The sequence below is a fragment of the Oncorhynchus gorbuscha genome, linkage group LG23 (assembly GCF_021184085.1).
Source record: "Oncorhynchus gorbuscha isolate QuinsamMale2020 ecotype Even-year linkage group LG23, OgorEven_v1.0, whole genome shotgun sequence".
NCBI lineage: Eukaryota > Metazoa > Chordata > Actinopteri > Salmoniformes > Salmonidae > Oncorhynchus > Oncorhynchus gorbuscha.
In genome coordinates, this window is record NC_060195.1 from 18,863,081 (window position 1) to 18,882,779 (window position 19,699).

General features: G+C 47.6%; 1 protein-coding gene across 6 annotated transcripts in view; it reads left to right on the top strand.

Annotated features, from left to right (window-relative positions):
• The window catches only part of LOC124011504 (snake venom vascular endothelial growth factor toxin VR-1'-like), a 30,526-nt gene extending 17,917 nt beyond the window's left edge, over positions 1–12,609 (top strand). For 4 of the 6 annotated variants that reach the window (XM_046324944.1, XM_046324943.1, XM_046324941.1 and 1 more), the window contains 9 exons: positions 403–478; positions 661–3,697; positions 6,818–6,863; positions 7,058–7,254; positions 7,718–7,791; positions 8,034–8,066; positions 8,919–8,990; positions 11,118–11,303; positions 11,498–12,609. In XM_046324944.1, the coding sequence (XP_046180900.1) occupies positions 3,620–3,697; positions 6,818–6,863; positions 7,058–7,254; positions 7,718–7,791; positions 8,034–8,066; positions 8,919–8,990; positions 11,118–11,303; positions 11,498–11,519 (708 nt within the window). In that variant the 5' untranslated portion in view covers positions 403–478; positions 661–3,619 and the 3' untranslated portion in view covers positions 11,520–12,609. Of the gene's footprint in view, positions 1–375; positions 479–660; positions 3,698–6,817; positions 6,864–7,057; positions 7,255–7,717; positions 7,792–8,033; positions 8,067–8,918; positions 8,991–11,117; positions 11,304–11,497 lie in introns of all 6 variants that reach the window. The other 2 variants (XM_046324942.1, XM_046324945.1) reach the window with 2 other exon arrangements.
• Positions 12,610–19,699: the final 7,090 nt, after the last annotated feature.

The following is a 19,699-nucleotide window of genomic DNA, read 5'->3' on the forward strand; positions in this document are numbered from 1 at the left end:
AACGTAATCTGTCACTCCTAAACCTAAAGCATTTCTGAATTATGACAAACATCTGTGCCAAAATGTCACAATTGCCTATTACTGCTATTACTATTTTGTTACTCATTCATAGTCTAGACTAAATAGCCTGTAAATTCAGATAACTGTCTGTCTGTAGGCACAGGTGCCCCTGGCTCAGACCCAGGTTATGCTGTCATAGATCTAGTAATCTGTGTTTTTGCACGTTGACTTGGCAGCACTTTTGTTGATTGTAGAGATTCAACTTTTCCTGGTATATGACTTACATTTGTACTAGTACAGAATAATAAAACATGAATAATACTCAAAATGCCAATTCAACTGCCAACGATATTCCTCTGTGCGTATGTCTGACAGGTGTCTCTCTCTCTTCCGGTCACACAGACAGTTGGAGTCTGTCCATAACAACTTCACGGACGAGAAGAAGATCTACAATGAGCAGATCTACAATGAGGGCAAGGTGTGTGAAAGAAGTTATAAACATATTGCATGTATTATAACTTATTACATGTTTTCTTACACTGTTCTAGTTAGGGTAGTAGTAATAATCAACATTGCCTGGAATATGTATTAATATGATTTGTTGGTGTGAAATACCTGAGGCTGGAACTGATTTATATATTTCTTCATTTTGATTTACAGCGTAAACGGGTTTAAGAAGCAGACAGAGATTCTCAGACAGAATTCTCAGGAGAAACACAAAATCACTTGCAACAAGTAGGAGTTTAGTAGAATACGAGCACATCGTAAAACATGGGGGATTGATTTGGCCGAACACCTCGGAAGAGGAATGGAGTCATCCAGGAAGGGGGGTGAACAGTTGATGGAGTTATAGGAGTAGTTAACTTTTCCACTGGTTTGTGGCAGACGTTGATGATATGCACAGCTCTCGTTTGCTTGGACCTTGGATACTAAGCCTTGGACCTTGGATACTAAGCCAAGGAGTTAAAAAACACGAGTGTAATACCTGGGTGAAAGGGAGACAGTAATGGGGTACATGTCTTTGTCACAGTAAAGCCTCGCCACACAGCCATTCGAGGTTTCTCCAGGAGGAGAATACGTTGTGGAGGTTTGGTCTGGTATCACAAGACTAACAGCAGTAGGTCATTAGCAGCACATCTCTTCCTCTATTGGATGGAACCATGACTCCTGTTAGCCAGTTGCTAATTGGTTTGCATACCCGTGACATGATGGTTTCCCCACGGCCGTTCAGAGGCAGTCTCAGCAAGATTCATGGGACTGTGTGAATTTGCCCACTGGAGATGGGGGCATTCCAGATATTGTAAACTTCAGTGTTCAGTAATGTAAGTCTATGACTGCGTACTGTAAAGACTTTAATCAAAGGTAGAATCCCTTAATGACAGAAAGGGGGTGCTCTGCACAGCTGCCCTTGAACCACTGGGATTCAGTTATTGCTCTGTGTGTCAATGATACCATGGATCTTTTGACTCTGCTACTGGGCCCATGGTGAACCCAAATACAGTCATAAAAATATACTGTTCGGGACAGGAGTTTTTCCTGACAATGTTACCTACATGCAATATTTAGGGCCTTCTGCTTTTCCTGGTTATGTGATGAGGAACAACTGTCCCTAGATATACTATATACTTTCCCATTGAAAGGACATGGAATCAAGAGACATTTTGAAAATTAAGTCATATTAGGACTTTTTAAAATGGTATTTAATTGTGCACTTCTCTGATGTTGAAGAATTCATTTTAGGAATGGTAATTATACTATGGAAAGTACTGAAGTGCCACGCAGGCAGATTTATTGAGATTAGAAATGTATTTAATTTATTGCTGTGGTGACGGCCAACCGACACTTACCATAAGTCACAGATTGTGTTTCAGTGATGTTTAATGACAGCCTTAACTCTTCACAGTGTCGTGGAGTCATGCAATGATGAATAACTTAGTAAACACTGTTCCTCTGATCTCAACCAACAACCTCCAATGTTTCATTTTGAGTTTGTTTCTCACCTGATTCCACGCTCGCATGTCCTGTCAGGTTTGGGAGTGAGCGAGTGGTGCAGTGTTTGTTAATGACTCTATGGCCTTGTGTTGTTTCTCAAGCCCTTAGCTGAAACCACAGGAGATAACAGGTCCCTGCATACCGACATCCCCTATGTAGTGCACAAGTGCCCCCTCATAACCAAAACACACCAAACTGACAGAGACTCTTCTGTCGACGTAAAGACAAACTGATGGGAGACAGGGTTCACTGTATGGTCTGTGCTGCTGATCAAGGTTTTGTAAGCCTCTGACTGTGACCTAAATTAGTTGTGCAAATGTATTATTCCAACCAAATAAATGATTAATATCAATTGACTGGGGGTGATCAGTTAGTGGTCTGTGTGTGTTATGTGTCTGTCTGTGAGCTTGGATGTGGATTTGGGTGAATATGATATAAAGAGATCTTAGTGCAATAAAATGACCCCCTTTATTGTATCGTTATTATAAAATGTATTATGTGGCTGAGAAAGTGGAGTGGTAAATTATTGATTGACCTGCTGAATGACGAATTGAAGGGCGACGTTCACCTGTGTCCAGTGCGCGGGTGCGTCCATGTCATTTTGAAAAAGTTGGCAGTGCAAAGGTTACGCGGAATTCGGAGTGCGTCGAGTGGAGTGCGCCTTTTAATTGTGATCTGAAGGGCAAAGGACATGAGCAACCAATCATAACAGACCAAGAGACGCTGTCAAGGACCCTTCTCTTTGTGGACTGCTCTGGCACCATTAACTTCTATATGTTATTATCAAAGAGGACAAAAGGATAAGTCGCGGCGGCACATGAGTCTTCAACGAAACGTCATCTTTCTCCGAGACACGGCTGTGGATAGGCTGCGCAGTGTCATGAGATGTGCGTTCGGCACCGTACCCTCTGTGATTCAAGACATTAGTGTTGGATCGTAAATAAGTGCTTTTTGTCCTTTTTAATCGTTTTTAGAGACAAGGATACAATATTGCAAAATATCTTATCCGGACTGTAAATGGACCTGTTGTCACGCTACTACTGACGCTCAACCACGGACCGTTTCATGGGTTTCTGGCCAACAATGGGCGAATGTAACCGGTTTACATACCCGAACCTCTGGCTTTGGAATATTGGGGGCCGTCATTCAAAGTTCACACAACTCTCAGTAAAATAGATGCAACCAAACTGTATTGAATTGAACGTGAACGACTGAGATTTATTAAACTAGGCTATTTGTCAATCTGCAGGCTATTTGTCAATATGCAAAATGCATATGTGTGCGCTTGATTGCCAATAATGATTTGGCCGATTGATGGCATTCGATTATAAATTGTTATATTGTAGCCAAATACATTGTGCAATTGTTGATGAATTAAGTTACAATCTCAAGCCACTCATTTGAGTGTTAGCCTACTCATTTGCCATAGACGGATTCATAATTACTTGTATGTATACATGAATATATTTCACGTTCTTAACAAACGGAAAGGGAATGCCACCCCGGTTGTCAATCCATAACATGGAACCTAAGGACTGCAGATTGAATATTGATTGAGTTGAGTGAAAAGACAAAAGAAAATCATCAATTAATTTACGGAAAATTCGGCTTTTTGGAGTTCTGCACAATGGGGATTATGCTTCAAGTTATTCTAGGAATGTTTCAGTTCCTCTTGCTCTCCAGAATACCCACGTCCCATGCTAAGGTTAGTTATCTGACACACTACACTCTGGTAGACAGTTGTTTACATGGAAATCTCAGGAGTTTAGATTTTTTTATTCCTTTGCCTGTATTATGCAACAAAACATGTGGTTTATTTGAAGGGAAAATAAAGATGGGAATACAGTGACTTTAGGAGCAGTATAGCGTCTATGTTTCTAACGGATCCTTGTGTGTTTGGAGCTTACCCCCACGGTCATTGACGCTCTGAGCTTATGAAGGTTTACAGAATTCTGTGGTGCACCTCTCACTTTCCTAGAGCATGTACCATGTTGACTAATGGTAGACTCATGTACCATGTTGACTAATGGTAGACTCATGTACCATGTATGGATAGGCACAATGTGGCACAACTCTGTCAGAATGACTGACATGTTCTTTGTAACACAAGGTAGATGTACTGTACATGAGTGACATATGGGGATGGATAATAATTAGCCAACATAATAGACTCTCAGACACACAACTCTTCACATGGCAGATTGGTTTTATATCAAGAACATGAAGTGACCTGAAGCTGCCCTGATTGAGCTGCGTGGCCGTGGGATATATCAGGTTGCAGGTCCTGGGAATCATGTTGTATTGGGGACCACATCTCTCTCTCTCTCTGACACACACACACACACACACACACACACACACACACACACACACACACACACACACACACACACACACACACACACACACACACACACACACACACACACACACACACACACACACACACACACACACACACACACACACAGTGGTCACAACGGCTTTTTCTACTCGTCCCCCTGGGGGAAAGCTGGGTTAATTTTGGCAGTTAGAAGGTCTAAGACTGATGCTGCAGCTGGCACTGTGTGGGCTGCTGCAAGAGCTTGGCTGGCACTGTTTACATTACTTGTGTGTGTGTCAGAGAGGGAGACACAGAGAGAGTGAGACTGTGCCAGTGTCAGCCAGGAACAAATGCAACCAGCCTGGAGGGGAATAGTCTTCTCTGGGAGCAGTACAACGAACACACACTTGGGGTGACAGTATCAACTCCTCCACAGGGGCCAGCCTGCTATTGCCCACCCTACTTCTCCTAGGGGCCAGTCTGTGGAGCTATTGCCCACCCTACTCCTCCACAGGGGCCAGTCTGTGGAGCTATTGCCCGCCCTACTCCTCTACAGGGGCCAGTCTGTGGAGCTATTACCCACCCTACTTCTCCTAGGGGCCAGTCTGTGGAGCTATTGCCCAACCTACTTCTCCTAGGGGCCAGTCTGTGGAGCTATTACCCACCCTACTTCTCCTAGGGGCCAGTCTGTGGAGCTATTGCCCGCCCTACTTCTCCTAGGGGCCAGTCTGTGGAGCTATTGCCCACCCTACTTCTCCTAGGGGCCAGTCTGTGGAGCTATTGCCCGCCCTACTTCTCCTAGGGGCCAGTCTGTGGAGCTATTGCCCACCCTACTTCTCCTAGGGGCCAGTCTGTGGAGCCATTTGTCCACCCTACTCCTCCACAGGGGCCAGTCTGTGGAGCTATTGCCCACCCTACTTCTCCTAGGGGCCAGTCTGTGGAGCTATTGCCCGCCCTACTTCTCCTAGGGGCCAGTCTGTGGAGCCATTCGTCCACCCTACTCCTCCACAGGGGCCAGTCTGTGGAGTTATTGCCCGCCCTACTTCTCCTAGGGGCCAGTCTGTGGAGCTATTACCCACCCTACTTCTCCTAGGGGCCAGTCTGTGGAGCTATTGCCCACCCTACTTCTCCTAGGGGCCAGTCTGTGGAGCTATTGCCCACCCTACTTCTCCTAGGGGCCGGTCTGTGGAGCTATTGCCCACCCTACTTCTCCTAGGGGCCGGTCTGTGGAGCTATTGCCCACCCTACTTCTCCTAGGGGCCGGTCTGTGGAGCTATTGCCCACCCTACTTCTCCTAGGGGCCGGTCTGTGGAGCTATTGCCCACCCTACTTCTCCTAGGGGCCGGTCTGTGGAGCTATAGCCCGCCCTACTTCTCCTAGGGGCCAGTCTGTGGAGCTATAGCCCACCCTACTTCTCCTAGATGCCGGCCTGTGGAGCTATAGCCCGCCCTACTTCTCCTAGGGGCCAGTCTGTGGAGCTATTGCCCACCCTACTTCTCCTAGGGGCCGGCCTGTGGAGCTATAGCCCGCCCTACTCCTGGAGATGTGTTGCGCTGATTGATTTGTGATATGAATGAAACACCCATGTGATCTGCCATGTTTCTTGTTGCTCAGACACTACAGTATGTGTTCACAAAATGGCCACACACACATCGGTGAACTCTAAATGAAATGGGGCCAAACCCGAAACTGTAGAGAGAGCACAGGGACAGGGTTGGGCGGTTGGGCGAAGTCTACATTCTCTCAGCAGTGGCCCTGGTCCACTCAGATCTAATAATGACGGTGGGTGGGTGTGATGTGTTTGCGTGCGTGCGTCTGTGTGTGCTTGTGTTTTGTGTGTGTGCGTGTAAACTACATAGTATTTTTTTTGTGTGTTACTCACCTAGCTAAGGTATTCGGTATCAGTGTAGAGCATGAGAGCGTACGAGGGGCTGTGGGGTACGTGGGGCTGTGGGGTACGAGGCGCTGTGGGGTATGAGGCTCTGTGGGGTACGTGGGGCTGTGGGGGCTGTGGGGCACGTGGGGCTGTGGGGCACGAGGGGCTGTGGGGCACGTGGGGCTGTGGGGCACGTGGGGCACGAGGGGCCGTGGGGCACGAGGGGCCGGGCGTGGGGCCGTGGGGCACGAGGGGCCGTGGGGTACGAGTGGTTGTGGAGTACGTGGGGCTGTGGGGCGAGGGGCGTGGGGCACGTGGGGCTGTGGGGCACGTGGGGCTGTGGGGCACGAGGGGCTGTGGGGCACGTGGGGCTGTGGGGCACGGGGCACGAGGGGCTGTGGGGGTGGGGCACGAGGGGCCGGGGCAGTGGTTGTGGGTACGTGGGGCTGTGGGGCACGAGGGGCTGTGGGGTACGAGGGGCTGTGGGGTACGAGGGGCTGTGGGGTACGAGGGGCTGTGGGGAACGAGGGGCTGTGGGGTACTAGGGGTCGTCTCTGTATATAAGGTTAAAAACATGCAGGGATTTACCACCTGACACACCTCTTCTTCTGCCTCTGCTCTTCCAGCTAGCCCACTGGAGACCTGCGGACACCACCCCCAAATCTAGAGAAGGTACCCCCCCCCCCCCCCCCCGTGATAATCACACCAGCATATATGAACAGGCTGATGATGAGTAACTGTGTGTGTATGAATAACAGAGTTGAGATTCATAAAGTGAGAATGAATACATTATGACTAGATTTGTGATGTGTTAGTGACCTTGTCAAACCTATTCATCTGAAATTTCTGTCTCTCCCTCCCTCCAGTGCGTCGGTGGTTGGAGGTGTACTCTCGGAGTGGGTGTGAGCCCAGGGATACCCTGGTGGAGGTGTGGCGGGAGTTGCCGGGAGAGACGCATCACCTCTTCGTGCCTTCCTGTGTGTCGGTCCGCCGCTGTGGTGGGTGCTGCTCCGACGAGGCATTGGAGTGTGTGCCCTCACTCACACACTCTATCACCATGGAGGTACACACTCACACACTCTATCGCATTGGAAGTACACACTCTCACACTCTATCACCATGGAAGTACACGCTCTCACACTCTATCACCATGGAAGTACACACTCTCACACTCTATCACCATGGAAGTACACACTCTCACACTCTATCACCATGGAAGTACACACTCACACACTCTATCACCATGAAGGTACACACTCTCACACTCTATCACCATGGAAGTACACGCTCTCACACTCTATCACCATGGAAGTACACACTCTCACACTCTATCACCATGGAAGTACACACTCTCACACTCTATCACCATGAAGGTACACACTCTCACACTCTATCACCATGGAAGTACACACTCTCACACTCTATCACCATGGAAGTACACGCTCTCACACTCTATCACCATGGAAGTACACACTCTCACACACAGAATGATTTGTAACCGTAGTTTGTGTCTTTGTACTCTGCAGCTAATGAAGACCTCCTTCATGAAGCATGAGCTCATTGAGCTGGACTTCGTTGAGCACAGCCAGTGTGAGTGCAGGTGAGCACACACACACGCACACACGCACGCACGCACGCACGCACGCACGCACGCACGCACGCACACGCACACACACGCACGCACGCACGCACACACACACACACACACACACACACACACACACACACACACACACACACACACACACACACACACACACACACACACACACACACACACGGTCTATGCATGACTGCATTCTCTGTGTGTGTCCTCAAATAACCCACTCTCTTTCCCTGTAGACTAAAAGAGAATCTTCAATCAGCCCCTACCAGGTACAGTACTGTATGTATGTGGCTGTCTGTGTACATTTGTGTTTTGTCTGTGTGTGTGTTTTGTCTGTGTGTGTTTGGGTATCTGTTTCGGTGTACTTCTAGCTTAGTGAGTTAGCGTCTTTGTGATGCTCGAGCGCTAGCCTAATATCCCATGGGACAGTTCACCTGCCACTGTCTCCATAGAGATACCTTACCCTTTGTGCTGAGTGAGTGCTCTGAGAGCAATTACCAAAGCAGGTCGAAGTTTCTATATCTATACAACATTATTATTACACCATGTTATTTTATGGTATTTCTGAGAAGACGCTAACGCAAGGCTACTTTTGCTCTGTCACATGTTTGGAAGCCCCAGCCCACCCCTGGCCTAGTGGCAGAGTGACTAGCTGGCGTTAGACCAACAGAGCTGGACAGAGGTCAAGGCCCACAGAGAGGGAACGTTAGGGAAAGAGTGAAAACAGAGGGATAGAGAGAGAGTAAAAATAGTTTTTTTAAATGTATTTATTATTTAACCTTTTATTTAACTAGGTAAGTCAGTTAAGAACACATTCTTATTTTACAATGACAGCCTAGGAACAGTGGGTTAACTGCCTTGTTCAGGGGCAGAACGACAGAATTTTACCATGTCAGCTCGGGGATTCGATCTAGCAACCTTTCAGTTACTGGCCCATGAGTGAAAGCTTGAAAGGGAGACTGAGGCAGACATTTTATTTTCTAATAAGGCTGTTGGACTTTAAATGTATCCCACAAAAAATGGAATTAGAGGCATTTAACTCTATAATGTATCTATTTAGATTTTGATCTGCTATTGTGATGTATTGTTGTTTGACACAGATGTATGTCTCTGACTAATAGGCCAGCAAAGCCTCTGAGGAAAGGCAGGAAAAGGGACAGAGGAAAATCCAAACGAAAGAAAAGTGGAACTATGTAAGTTCAACTAAACATGCTAAGTTAACTCCTGAGTTGTTGCTTCTTTACTTACATAAAGCTTTATGAACAAGTCTAAGCAACTATCTGTTTCTCTGTGGGTACGCACAAGTAATTCCAAGAAATATCACTCCACACACAGCAGAAATTGTGAATTCAGTCTTTCTTCTTCAATTCTCCACCCATCATGCTACTGTCAGCTATGTCCTATGTCTTATAGGGGTCAGAGTTCCCTCAGTGTCTCTCAGGCCCATCCATCACTCAGATCAGATCCCATTGAGTTACTGGCAGGTGTGTAATCTGCCTAATTTGGTGACTCATTTTCTCTGTGGCAACCCAGCCACCACCTCCCTCCCTCTCAGGGCCAGCCCAGCCCAGCCACCACCTCCTCCCTCTCACTCTGTGCCAGCTCAGCCTCCACGTCCTCCCTCTCTCCCAACTCTCTGTGGCAACCCAGCCTCCACCTCCTCCTTCCTCTCTCTCTGTGGTAACCCAGCCACCACATCCTCCCTCTCTCTCTGTGGCAACCCAGCCACCACCTCCTCCCTCTCTCTCTGTGGCAACCCAGCCACCACCTCCTCCCGCTCTCTCTGTGGCAACCCAGCCACCACCTCCTCCCTCCTCTCGATGCCAGCCCAGCCCAGCCACCACCTCCTCCCCCTCTCTGTGGTAACCCAGCCACCACCTCCTCCCGCTCTCTCTGTGGCAACCCAGCCACCACCTCCTCCCTCTCTCTCTGTGGCAACCCAGCCACCACATCCTCCCTCTCTCTCTGTGGCAACCCAGCCACCACCTCCTCCCTCTCTCTCTGTGGCAACCCAGCCACCACCTCCTCCCTCCCTCTCTCTGTGGCAACCCAGCCACCACATCCTCCCCTCTCTCTGTGGCAACCCAGCCACCACATCCTCCCTCTCTCTGTGGCAACCCAGCCACCACATCCTCCCTCTCTCTCTGTGGCAACCCAGCCACCACATCCTCCCTCTCTCTCTGTGGCAACCCAGCCACCACATCCTCCCTCTCTCTCTGTGGCAACCCAGCCACCACCTCATCCCTCTCTCTCTGTGGCAACCAAGCCACCACCTCCTCCCCCTCTCTGTGGCAGCCCAGCCACCACATCCTCCCTCTCTCTCTGTGGCAACCCAGCCACCACCTCATCCCTCTCTCTCTGTGGCAGCCCAGCCACCATATCCTCCCGCTCTCTCTGTGGCAACCCAGCCACCACCTCCTCTCTCTCTCTCTGTGGCAACCCAGCCACTACCTCATCCCTCTCTCTCTGTGGCAGCCCAGCCACCACATCCTCCCGCTCTCTCTGTGGCAACCCAGCCACCACCTCCTCTCTCTCTCTCTGTGGCAACCCAGCCACCACCTCCTCTCTCTCTCTCTCTGTGGCAACCCAGCCACCACATCCTCCCTCTCTCTCTGTGGCAACCCAGCCACCACCTCCTCCCTCTCTCTCTGTGGCAACCCAGCCACCACATCCTCCCTCTCTCTCTGTGGCAACCCAGCCACCACCTCCTCCCTCTCTCTCTGTGGCAACCCAGCCACCACCTCCTCCCCTCTCTCTGTGGCAGCACAGCCACCACCTCCTCCCCCTCTCTGTGGCAGCACAGCCACCACCTCCTCCAGCTCTCTGTGGCAACCCAGACACCACCTCCTCCTCCAGCTCTCTCTGTGGCAACCCAGCCACCACCTCCTCCAGCTCTCTCTGTGGCAACTCAGCCACCACATCCCCCCTCTCTCTCTGTGGCAACACAGCCACCACCTCCTCCCTCTCTCTCTGTGGCAACCCAGTCATGACCACTCAGCCAGGCCCACACAAAGATGGCCTCTCTGTAGCTGCTTCATTAATTAAATCACTTCATTGAAGAAGTCCATTAGCCTCCCAGACAGGCCAGGGTGAGTTGACTCAGTCATGGATGGACTCACTTAGACAGACTGAGGTTAACTCCCTAATGGGAATCCCAGCCAATGGCACATTAAAGGGTCTCTCAGACAAGAGTATGTCTACTGCAATGGGCACAGGGACAGCTTTATTCCTCTTGAATCCTATGTGGAACATCAGGTTTGAAAGCCACTGGTGTCTGTTTTAAAGTTGCAGTATTTGTTCTATTCTTCTTACCGCCACAGACCCTCCTCTCCCCCCACTACGCCCTCTCCTCCCCCGACCACCCCGTCTCCCTTGCCAGGCCCTCGATGTACCCCCTGTCCTGGGAGGAAGTGGACACTCGATTTGCATTCATGTCGGTGTCGCTGCAACGTGACCACAGAAAGCTGCAGTCAGAAAGGGAGGGGGCTCAACCAGCACCTCTGCAGGTCAGTGTCCAGTGACAGCAAACCACCTTCAGAACCAGAGCTATAGAAGGAGAGCTTGAACCATTAACAGAGATGTAGTATCAACTGTGACCATGCATCACAACCACATTCAAACCTGGCTAAACAGCATCCCAACATGACGTATTTCATCAATCTGATCGAAACTCTCTCTCTTGTTTCATTTTTTGTTTTAGATGTGAGGCCAGGAGGCGGTGATGCTCTTTCTCTCTGCTGGCTCCAGACTCACTCTCATCCATGCTCATCCACTCTCATCCATGCTAAGCAGAAGTCTGGGTAACAAAGAGGAGTGGAGGATGTACCCCTAACTCTCCTCTTCCTTGTCCTCCAGAACCACCAAGTCAGTGCAGTATTACAACGTAAATATATGTACCTGTGTGTAGAGCTGTATATGTGTAGTCAGTCTCATCACACAGCTTCTTCAGGCGCTAAGCTGCTATCGTCCAGTCAACGTGTATGTAACACTCTCCTTCACAAGAATAAATGATGGGACCAAATGTAAAGCACAGTTTAGATGTCTGGTAACATGAGGGCGATGTGAGGTAGTGAGTCGCCAGGACGTTAGTTGTGGACCAGACAGAATTCAACACTCACACCTCCAATGCTGTATGGGACATTGGGACTTTGGACATGAAGAGGATTTAAAGACTGATCACAGATCAGATTTAACAGACGTGTTCGTGTTGAGTTTTGTTGTCTTCATAGACACGGTGGGTCAGTTTTGCCCATGAACTGCTATTGGACTGTTTTGCAGAAAGACAATGGCAACAGACATAATGATCCTGATATTGATACGTGTGTTATATTGTGTGTACAGGGAGACCCCCGATAGGAGAATGATTCCAGGATCAAGTCATTAAAGTGCAGTAAGGATATAGAATAGTGAATGAACATGCATGCACACACGCACACATGTACACACACACATACACACGTACCAGCTATTTGTTGTGTGTATAAAGCCATCAGGGATACCCCATGGACCTATAGCTAAGTCAGTTGAATAGCTGCATAGACTGTATCTGTGTGGTCTACACACTGAATGGCACAGATGGGTTAACAGGCTGGATCACTGAGGGGTTTTACAGGCTGGATCACTGAGGGGTTGTACAGGCTGGATCACTGAGGGGTTTTACAGTCTGGATCACTGAGGGGTTTTACAGGCTGGATCACTGAGGGGTTGTACAGGCTGGATCACTGAGGGGTTTTACAGGCTGGATCACTGAGGGGTTTTACAGGCTGGATCACTGAGGGGTTGTACAGGCTGGATCACTGAGGGGTTGTACAGGCTGGATCACTGAGGGGTTGTACAGGCTGGGGTTTTACAGGCTGGATCACTGAGGGGTTTTACAGGCTGGATCACTGAGGGGTTGTACAGGCTGGATCACTGAGGGGTTGTACAGGCTGGATCACTGAGGGGTTGTACAGGCTGGATCACTGAGGGGTTGTACAGGCTGGATCACTGAGGGGTTGTACAGGCTGGATCACTGTTTTACAGGCTGGATCACTGAGGGGTTGTACAGGCTGGATCACTGAGGGGTTGTACAGGCTGGATCACTGAGGGGTTGAGGCTGGATCACTGAGGGGTTGTACAGGCTGGATTTACAGGCTGGATCACTGAGGGGTTGTACAGGCTGGATCACTGAGGGGTTGTACAGGCTGGATCACTGAGGGGTTGTACAGGCTGGATCACTGAGGGGTTGTACAGGCTGGATCACTGAGGGGTTGTACAGGCTGGATCACTGAGGGGTTTACAGGCAGGCTGGATCACTGAGGGGTTGTACAGGCTGGATCACTGAGGGGTTTTACAGGCTGGATCACTGAGGGGTTTTACAGGCTGGATCACTGACTGGGGTTTTACAGGCTGGATCACTGAGGGGTTTTACAGGCTGGATCACTGAGGGGTTTTACAGGCTGGATCACTGAGGGGTTTTACAGGCTGGATCACTGAGGGGTTTTACAGGCTGGATCACTGAGGGGTTTTACAGGCTGGATCACTGAGGGGTTGTACAGGCTGGATCACTGAGGGGTTGTACAGGCTGGATCACTGAGGGGTTGTACAGGCTGGATCACTGAGGGGTACAGGCTTTTACAGGCTGGATCACTGAGGGGTTTTCACAGGCTGGATCACTGAGGGTTTCAGGCTGGATCACTGAGGGTTTTACAGGCTGGATCACTGAGGGAGGCTGGATCACTGAGGGTTTTACAGGCTGGATCACTGAGGGGTTTTACAGGCTGGATCACTGAGGGGATCACTTTTACAGGCTGGATCACTGAGGGGTTTTACAGGCTGGATCACTGAGGGGTTGTACAGGCTGGATCACTGAGGGGTTTTACAGGCTGGATCACTGAGGGGTTTTACAGGCTGGATTGAGGGGTACAGGCTGGATCACTGAGGGTTTACAGGCTGGATCACTGAGGGTTTTACAGGCTGGATCACTGAGGGGTTGTACAGGCTGGATCACTGAGGGGTTGTACAGGCTGGATCACTGAGGGGTTGTACAGGCTGGATCACTTTTACAGGCTGGATCACTGAGGGGTTTTACAGGCTGGATCACTGAGGGGTTGTACAGGGGTTTTACAGGCTGGATCACTGAGGGGTTGTACAGGCTGGATCACTGAGGGGTTTTACAGGCTGGATCACTGAGGGGTTTTACAGGCTGGATCACTGAGGGGTTGTACAGGCTGGATCACTGAGGGGTTTTACAGGCTGGATCACTGAGGGGTTTACAGGGATCACTGTACAGGCTGGATCACTGAGGGGTTTACAGGCTGGATCACTGAGGGGTTTACAGGCTGGATCACTGAGGGGGGTTTTACAGGCTGGATCACTGAGGGGTTGTACAGGCTGGATCACTGAGGGGTTGTACAGGCTGGATCACTGAGGGGTTGTACAGGCTGGATCACTGAGGGGTTTTACAGGCTGGATCACTGAGGGGTTGTACAGGCTGGATCACTGAGGGGTTGTACAGGCTGGATCACTGAGGGGTTGTACAGGCTGGATCACTGAGGGGTTGTACAGGCTGGATCACTGAGGGGTTGTACAGGCTGGATCACTGAGGGGTGTTCTGTCATCTGTTTGATTTGGTTTTTGTCTCCATCTCTCCGCTCTGGAGTGAATGAGCTGTTCATGCCGACAGGGCAGTGAGGGGAATGACAATGATGAGGCTTGGCTATGGTCCAAGGGTTCACACACACACACACACACACACTTCTGATTAGAAATGAATGCAATATAAGAGTCTAAATAAGTCCAAATGTTTGTGTCTTTGTAGAATTTGTTATATTTTGGCATAATTTTGTCCAGTTGACTTATTAGATGTTGTATATTGTGGAATGTTTCTTTGTTTTGTTTTTATTTGTCCATAATCCGTCTACATAAAGAGTCCCTCTGGGTGGCCGACAAAGACCACTAGGTAGACATCAGGCATTTAAACATATCGCCACCTGTGTAGAATTTTAAACAGGGAGAGAGTTCTCCATGGCCACAAAATAGGACACACTATACACTCTAATGGGTAACTAAAATAATCACCAGAACAGAGCAAATACACATTCCCACTGCAGTAAAAATAAACCATTTAGTTCTCTGTTTGTGTGGGATATGTAGAGCTGTGGGGTTAGGATACAGCTACAATATTGGTTAGAACCCCATTCAACACTAAAAATGGTTAATTTCTACTTAACATTGTTCAAGCTTCCAATCTGTACCTCTTCTTAGCAGTGCTGGAACCCCACTAATGTAATTCCTGAGCCTGTGTCACATTCCAGATGGGATTCCACTGACATTCCTTTTTATATTGGCCTTTTATTTCAAACTCAGTCTGAAAAGTCTCTTTTCAGTAAGCAATAAGTATGGTCTCTGATTCAGAGACTGAGATGATCATATGAGTATTTTAGCTGAAGTTGTAGCAGATTCCTCTCCAAAATATAAGATAAACCTCTGACAACATATCAGCGATTCCTCTGAAGTCTGCCTGTTAACAGATATAGCTGAGGGATTTGTGAGCTGTATGTGACGTGTGTTTGAATTCAGGCTCTGAGGTTGGTCCTGTGAGGGCAGTCAGACCAGACACAGCTCTACTGAATGTGCCTCCCCTCCCTATAGCTGGAATCATCTGTGAGCTCCTCTCCTCTGAATGGCGGCCAAGAATGCCAACCCAAAACCCCCGAGGTATATTTCGCAAAGCGGCATCGTCTAGCTGTGTGTTGGTCCACAGGAAACTTGCCAGTTACAGAAAGACACTTCTAGAAGGGACTAAATGCTCTATTCAAGCAGTAGTATACTACCCATGTCCATGACATAGTCTAAATGAATGTGCTGGTTGCTCCTCTTGTCTGCACGCACCTAGTCTTCCCTCAACCACCTTGTTGTAGACCCACGAGTTGGACAAAGCGAGTGTGGCAGATACCCTATCTACTGTAGACTGTCCAGGTAGACCTATTCTAGCCCACATGGTCTTATACTCAGCTATAGCAGGCAGACCCTGACTAAACATACATAATAATATATTATGTCTTATATCCAACCACCATCTTGTGTATGATGTAGAGCATACTTTAGAATGTCTTGTAATTCATTCCAACTATACTCCCATGTTAGACTGTACAAATGCGTTGTGATGTGTATATCACTGATACTATTTATGCTGCTACACCTTTTGTGCCCAATCTGATTTAAGTGTGCAACTGTCTGTACCATGCAGAGTAGGCCTATATTATGTCTGACTAATCAACTCGATGTCTACGTAAACAAAGCATACTGTCCTATTGAAGATGTTAATATTACCAGGAAATGTTCAAAACAACCATGATACAATGTTCCAGATATTATTAAATGAAACGTCTTATTTTTGGTAAAAGGTATTGTTATTGGTAGTCTCTCCAATGCTTCCAATGTCCTTGCCGTAAACACTCTGACGTCATCCCTCTTTTGCCACCCTGCCTCCTCCCTTTTCTTCATTCCTCTCTTCCCTTTCATCTCCCTGAGCAGTAATGAAAGATAAACAGGCTGATGATTAGAGTGACACCCTGGGAGTGAAGGACGGAGGGATATAGAGTGTGTGAGTGACGTGATATGAGAAATAATATTGCCTCTCCTCCTCACATGAACTGTGCTGAATCAGCCACATGTGTGTGTGTGTGTGTGGGGGGGGGGGGGTGTCTACGTCACTGTCTGTGTGTGTACTGCTGAGTGGCAATTATTTTCATCTTCAAACGAGTGATGATAATGTGATTTTATGGGAATATACTCAATCGTCCTCATATTGACTTTTCATGTCAGAGGTTGTGAGGCAGTGACAGTGCAATTTCCATTAGCAGATGTTATCTTGGCTTCTACGAGGAGTAATTCTTTCCAATCCAGTCTCTCTCTCTCTCTCTCTCTCTCTCTCTCTCTCTCTCTCTCTCTCTCTCTCTCTCTCTCTCTCTCTCACTTTTCTCTTCTGTCTGTCTGTCTGTCTGTCTGTCTGTCTGTCTGTCTGTCTGTCTGTCTGTCTGTCTGTCTGTCTGTCTGTCTGTCTGTCTGTCTGTCTGTCTGTCTGTCTGTCTGTCTGTCTGTCTGTCTGTCTGTCTGTCTGTCTGTCTGTCTCTGTCTCTGTCTCTGTCTCTGTCTCTGTCTCTGTCTCTCATTCTCTCTCTCTCATGCTCTCTCTCTCAGTGATGCAGTTCATCTTTTGGGGCCCACACTGAGAGAAAGACAGAGTGGGCTCCAGTGAGAGTGAGCTCAAGGCCGATGCTGCCTGGCCTACCTGTCTCGAAGGGCATCCTGCCAGTGACTAAATATAGACGCCTGCACAAGATTAGGGGAACAGAGGGAGAGAGGGAGGAGGAGAGAGTGACTCATCCATCAGAAGACAAGGATTCATCTCTTTTTTTTGTAAAAACGTTGTCTACTCTCTGAAAATGCCCCAGAACCTTGCCATGTTGGTGAAGAGTAATATGGAACTTACTGTGTCTGCTACGATGGTGATGCCCCTGAGAACCAATGACTTGTTGTGATGTGTCCCTGAAAATCCTCATCCTCCTCTCTCTCTCTCTCTCTCTCTCTCTCTCTCTCTCTCTCTCTCTCTCTCTCTCTCTCTCTCTCTCTCTTTCTCTCTTTCTCCCTCTCTCTCCCTCTCTCCTTCACTCCCTATCTTTCTTTCTCGCTCGCTCCCCTCTCTTCCTCTCTTTCAATTAAATTCAAATGGCTTTATTGGCATGGGAGATATGTTTCCAAAGGAATAGAGACATTTCAAATGTCTAATTATGACTATATACAGTGTTGTAACAATGTACAAATAGTTCAATTACAAAATGGAAAATAAACATAAATATGGGTTGTATTTACAGGGGTGTTTGTTCTTCACTGGTTGCCCTTTTCTTGTGGCAACAGGTCACACATCTTCCTGCTGTGATGGCACACTGTTGTATTTCCCCCAATAGATATGGGAGTTTATCCAAATTGGATCTGTTGGGTCTGTATAATCTGAGGGAAATATGTGTCTTTAATATGGTCATACATTTGGTAGGAGGTTATGAAGTGCAGCTCAGTTTTCACCTCATTTTGTGGGCAGTGTGCACAAAGCCTGACTTACTTGAGAGCCAGGTCTGCCTATGGCGGACTTTCTCAATAGCAAGGCTATGCTCACTGAGTTTGTACATAGTCAAAGCTTTCCTTAATTTTGGGTCAGTCACAGTGGTCAGGTATTCTGCCACTGTGTACTCTCTGTTTAGGGCCAAATAGCATTCCAGTTTGCTCTGTTTTTTTGTAAGTTCCTACCAGTGTGTTGTCGTGTCTTTACTATCATTAAATTGAAGACTTAGGTTTTATCAGATTCTCTGTAATTAGTATTACGCGATCAAACTGATTAATCATATAACTGTAATTAACTAGGAAGTCGGGGCACCAAGGATAATATTCAGATTACAAAGTTAGCATTTCCTAAAATAACTTTTCAGATATTTTCATATCTGATCCATAGTCTTCTGATTAATGAATGATTTACTTTACCTCACGTTAGTCTCATTCCAAACGTCCTAAATGGTTGGTTATCTGCACAAACCCAGTCTTCACTATGAGTCATCCATACATCAACTGTCTTAAATCATTTATTTATTACTAACTAAGTAATTCACAGAATTGCATAAACAAAACAACAAAGTAAATATGGTTACAAGAAATGATAGGAGAATGTGCCCTAGTGGGCTGAACCGGCATCGCGGCTTGGTGGACAAAAGGGAAGTGGGGGTCGACTAAGAAGTTACTACAGAGTGATAATTATAACAATTGAAATGCTAATCCTTTGCACATGAACGCTCACTCATTCGGGAACAATTGCAATCAATATATATATTTATGCTCAGTGTGTCGTCTTGATCGCTGTTGAAAAGTTAGTTTCTGTTGGACAGTTTTCGTCCTCTCTCTCTCTCTCTCTCTGTGGTTAGGATGGATCGTTCAGAGTAACATTAATTAGTTTTGTTATAGAATGAATGTTTCAGCGGTTGTCGTTCTTCGCGTTCAATGATACCGAATTCCTAGCTGCAGACTAGTAATGAATATCACTGTCGGTATCGATAGTCTAAGAGTTTAACCACAAGTTTAAAAGATTCAGCAATGGTCTGCAACCTTTGTACTCCCTTGATTGAGAGAAACATGGTCTGGTTGAGGAATTCTCAAGATTGGGTTTTTATTCGGAATTGCAGAAAAGGGGCTGTCCCAGGATGTCTGACCCTAACTGGGCTCATGGGCGGTCCTCTGATTTAGTTCAACTCAAAAGGGAATTGGAGTTTCCTTCATTAAACAGTCCAAAATCACATGACACAATTTTACAAACAGTATCATACTCACTCATTCATCTTATACAACAATTAGATGTAAACCTCATATCTGAGGCTATTATATAAACAGCGTTATGGTAATGTGGCCGCACCGTCTCCCATGAGCTTCCCCAAGTTGTAACAAACGGACCAGTTCATAGCTGGATTCTTCACCGATCATTTAAACCTTCTCCGGAACGTAAACGTTGTTCAGACCTCAAGTTCTGTGAGGTGGAAGAAATTCCTTTGTTCTCTATGAAACTTTACTCTATCTCTATACTGTGTGGCCATGAGGAGATCCTCAGGAATCTACGACCTCTCTCTGACCACAGCAGCCTAGTTGAAGGAGGAAAGAGGGAGGCAGGAAGAGGAGGATGGGGCTTGCTGTACCCAAAGAGGGCAACGTCATGACAGTGTTAAGTAATTGTATTTTTCTCATGATTTGGTTGGGTCTAATTGTGTTGCTGTCCTGGGGCTCTGTGGGGCTTGTTTAGGGGACTTTTCTCCAGCTTAATCTCTCTAGGTGATTGCTTTGTTATGCAAGGTTTGGGAATCGCTTCATTTTAGGTGGTTGTAGA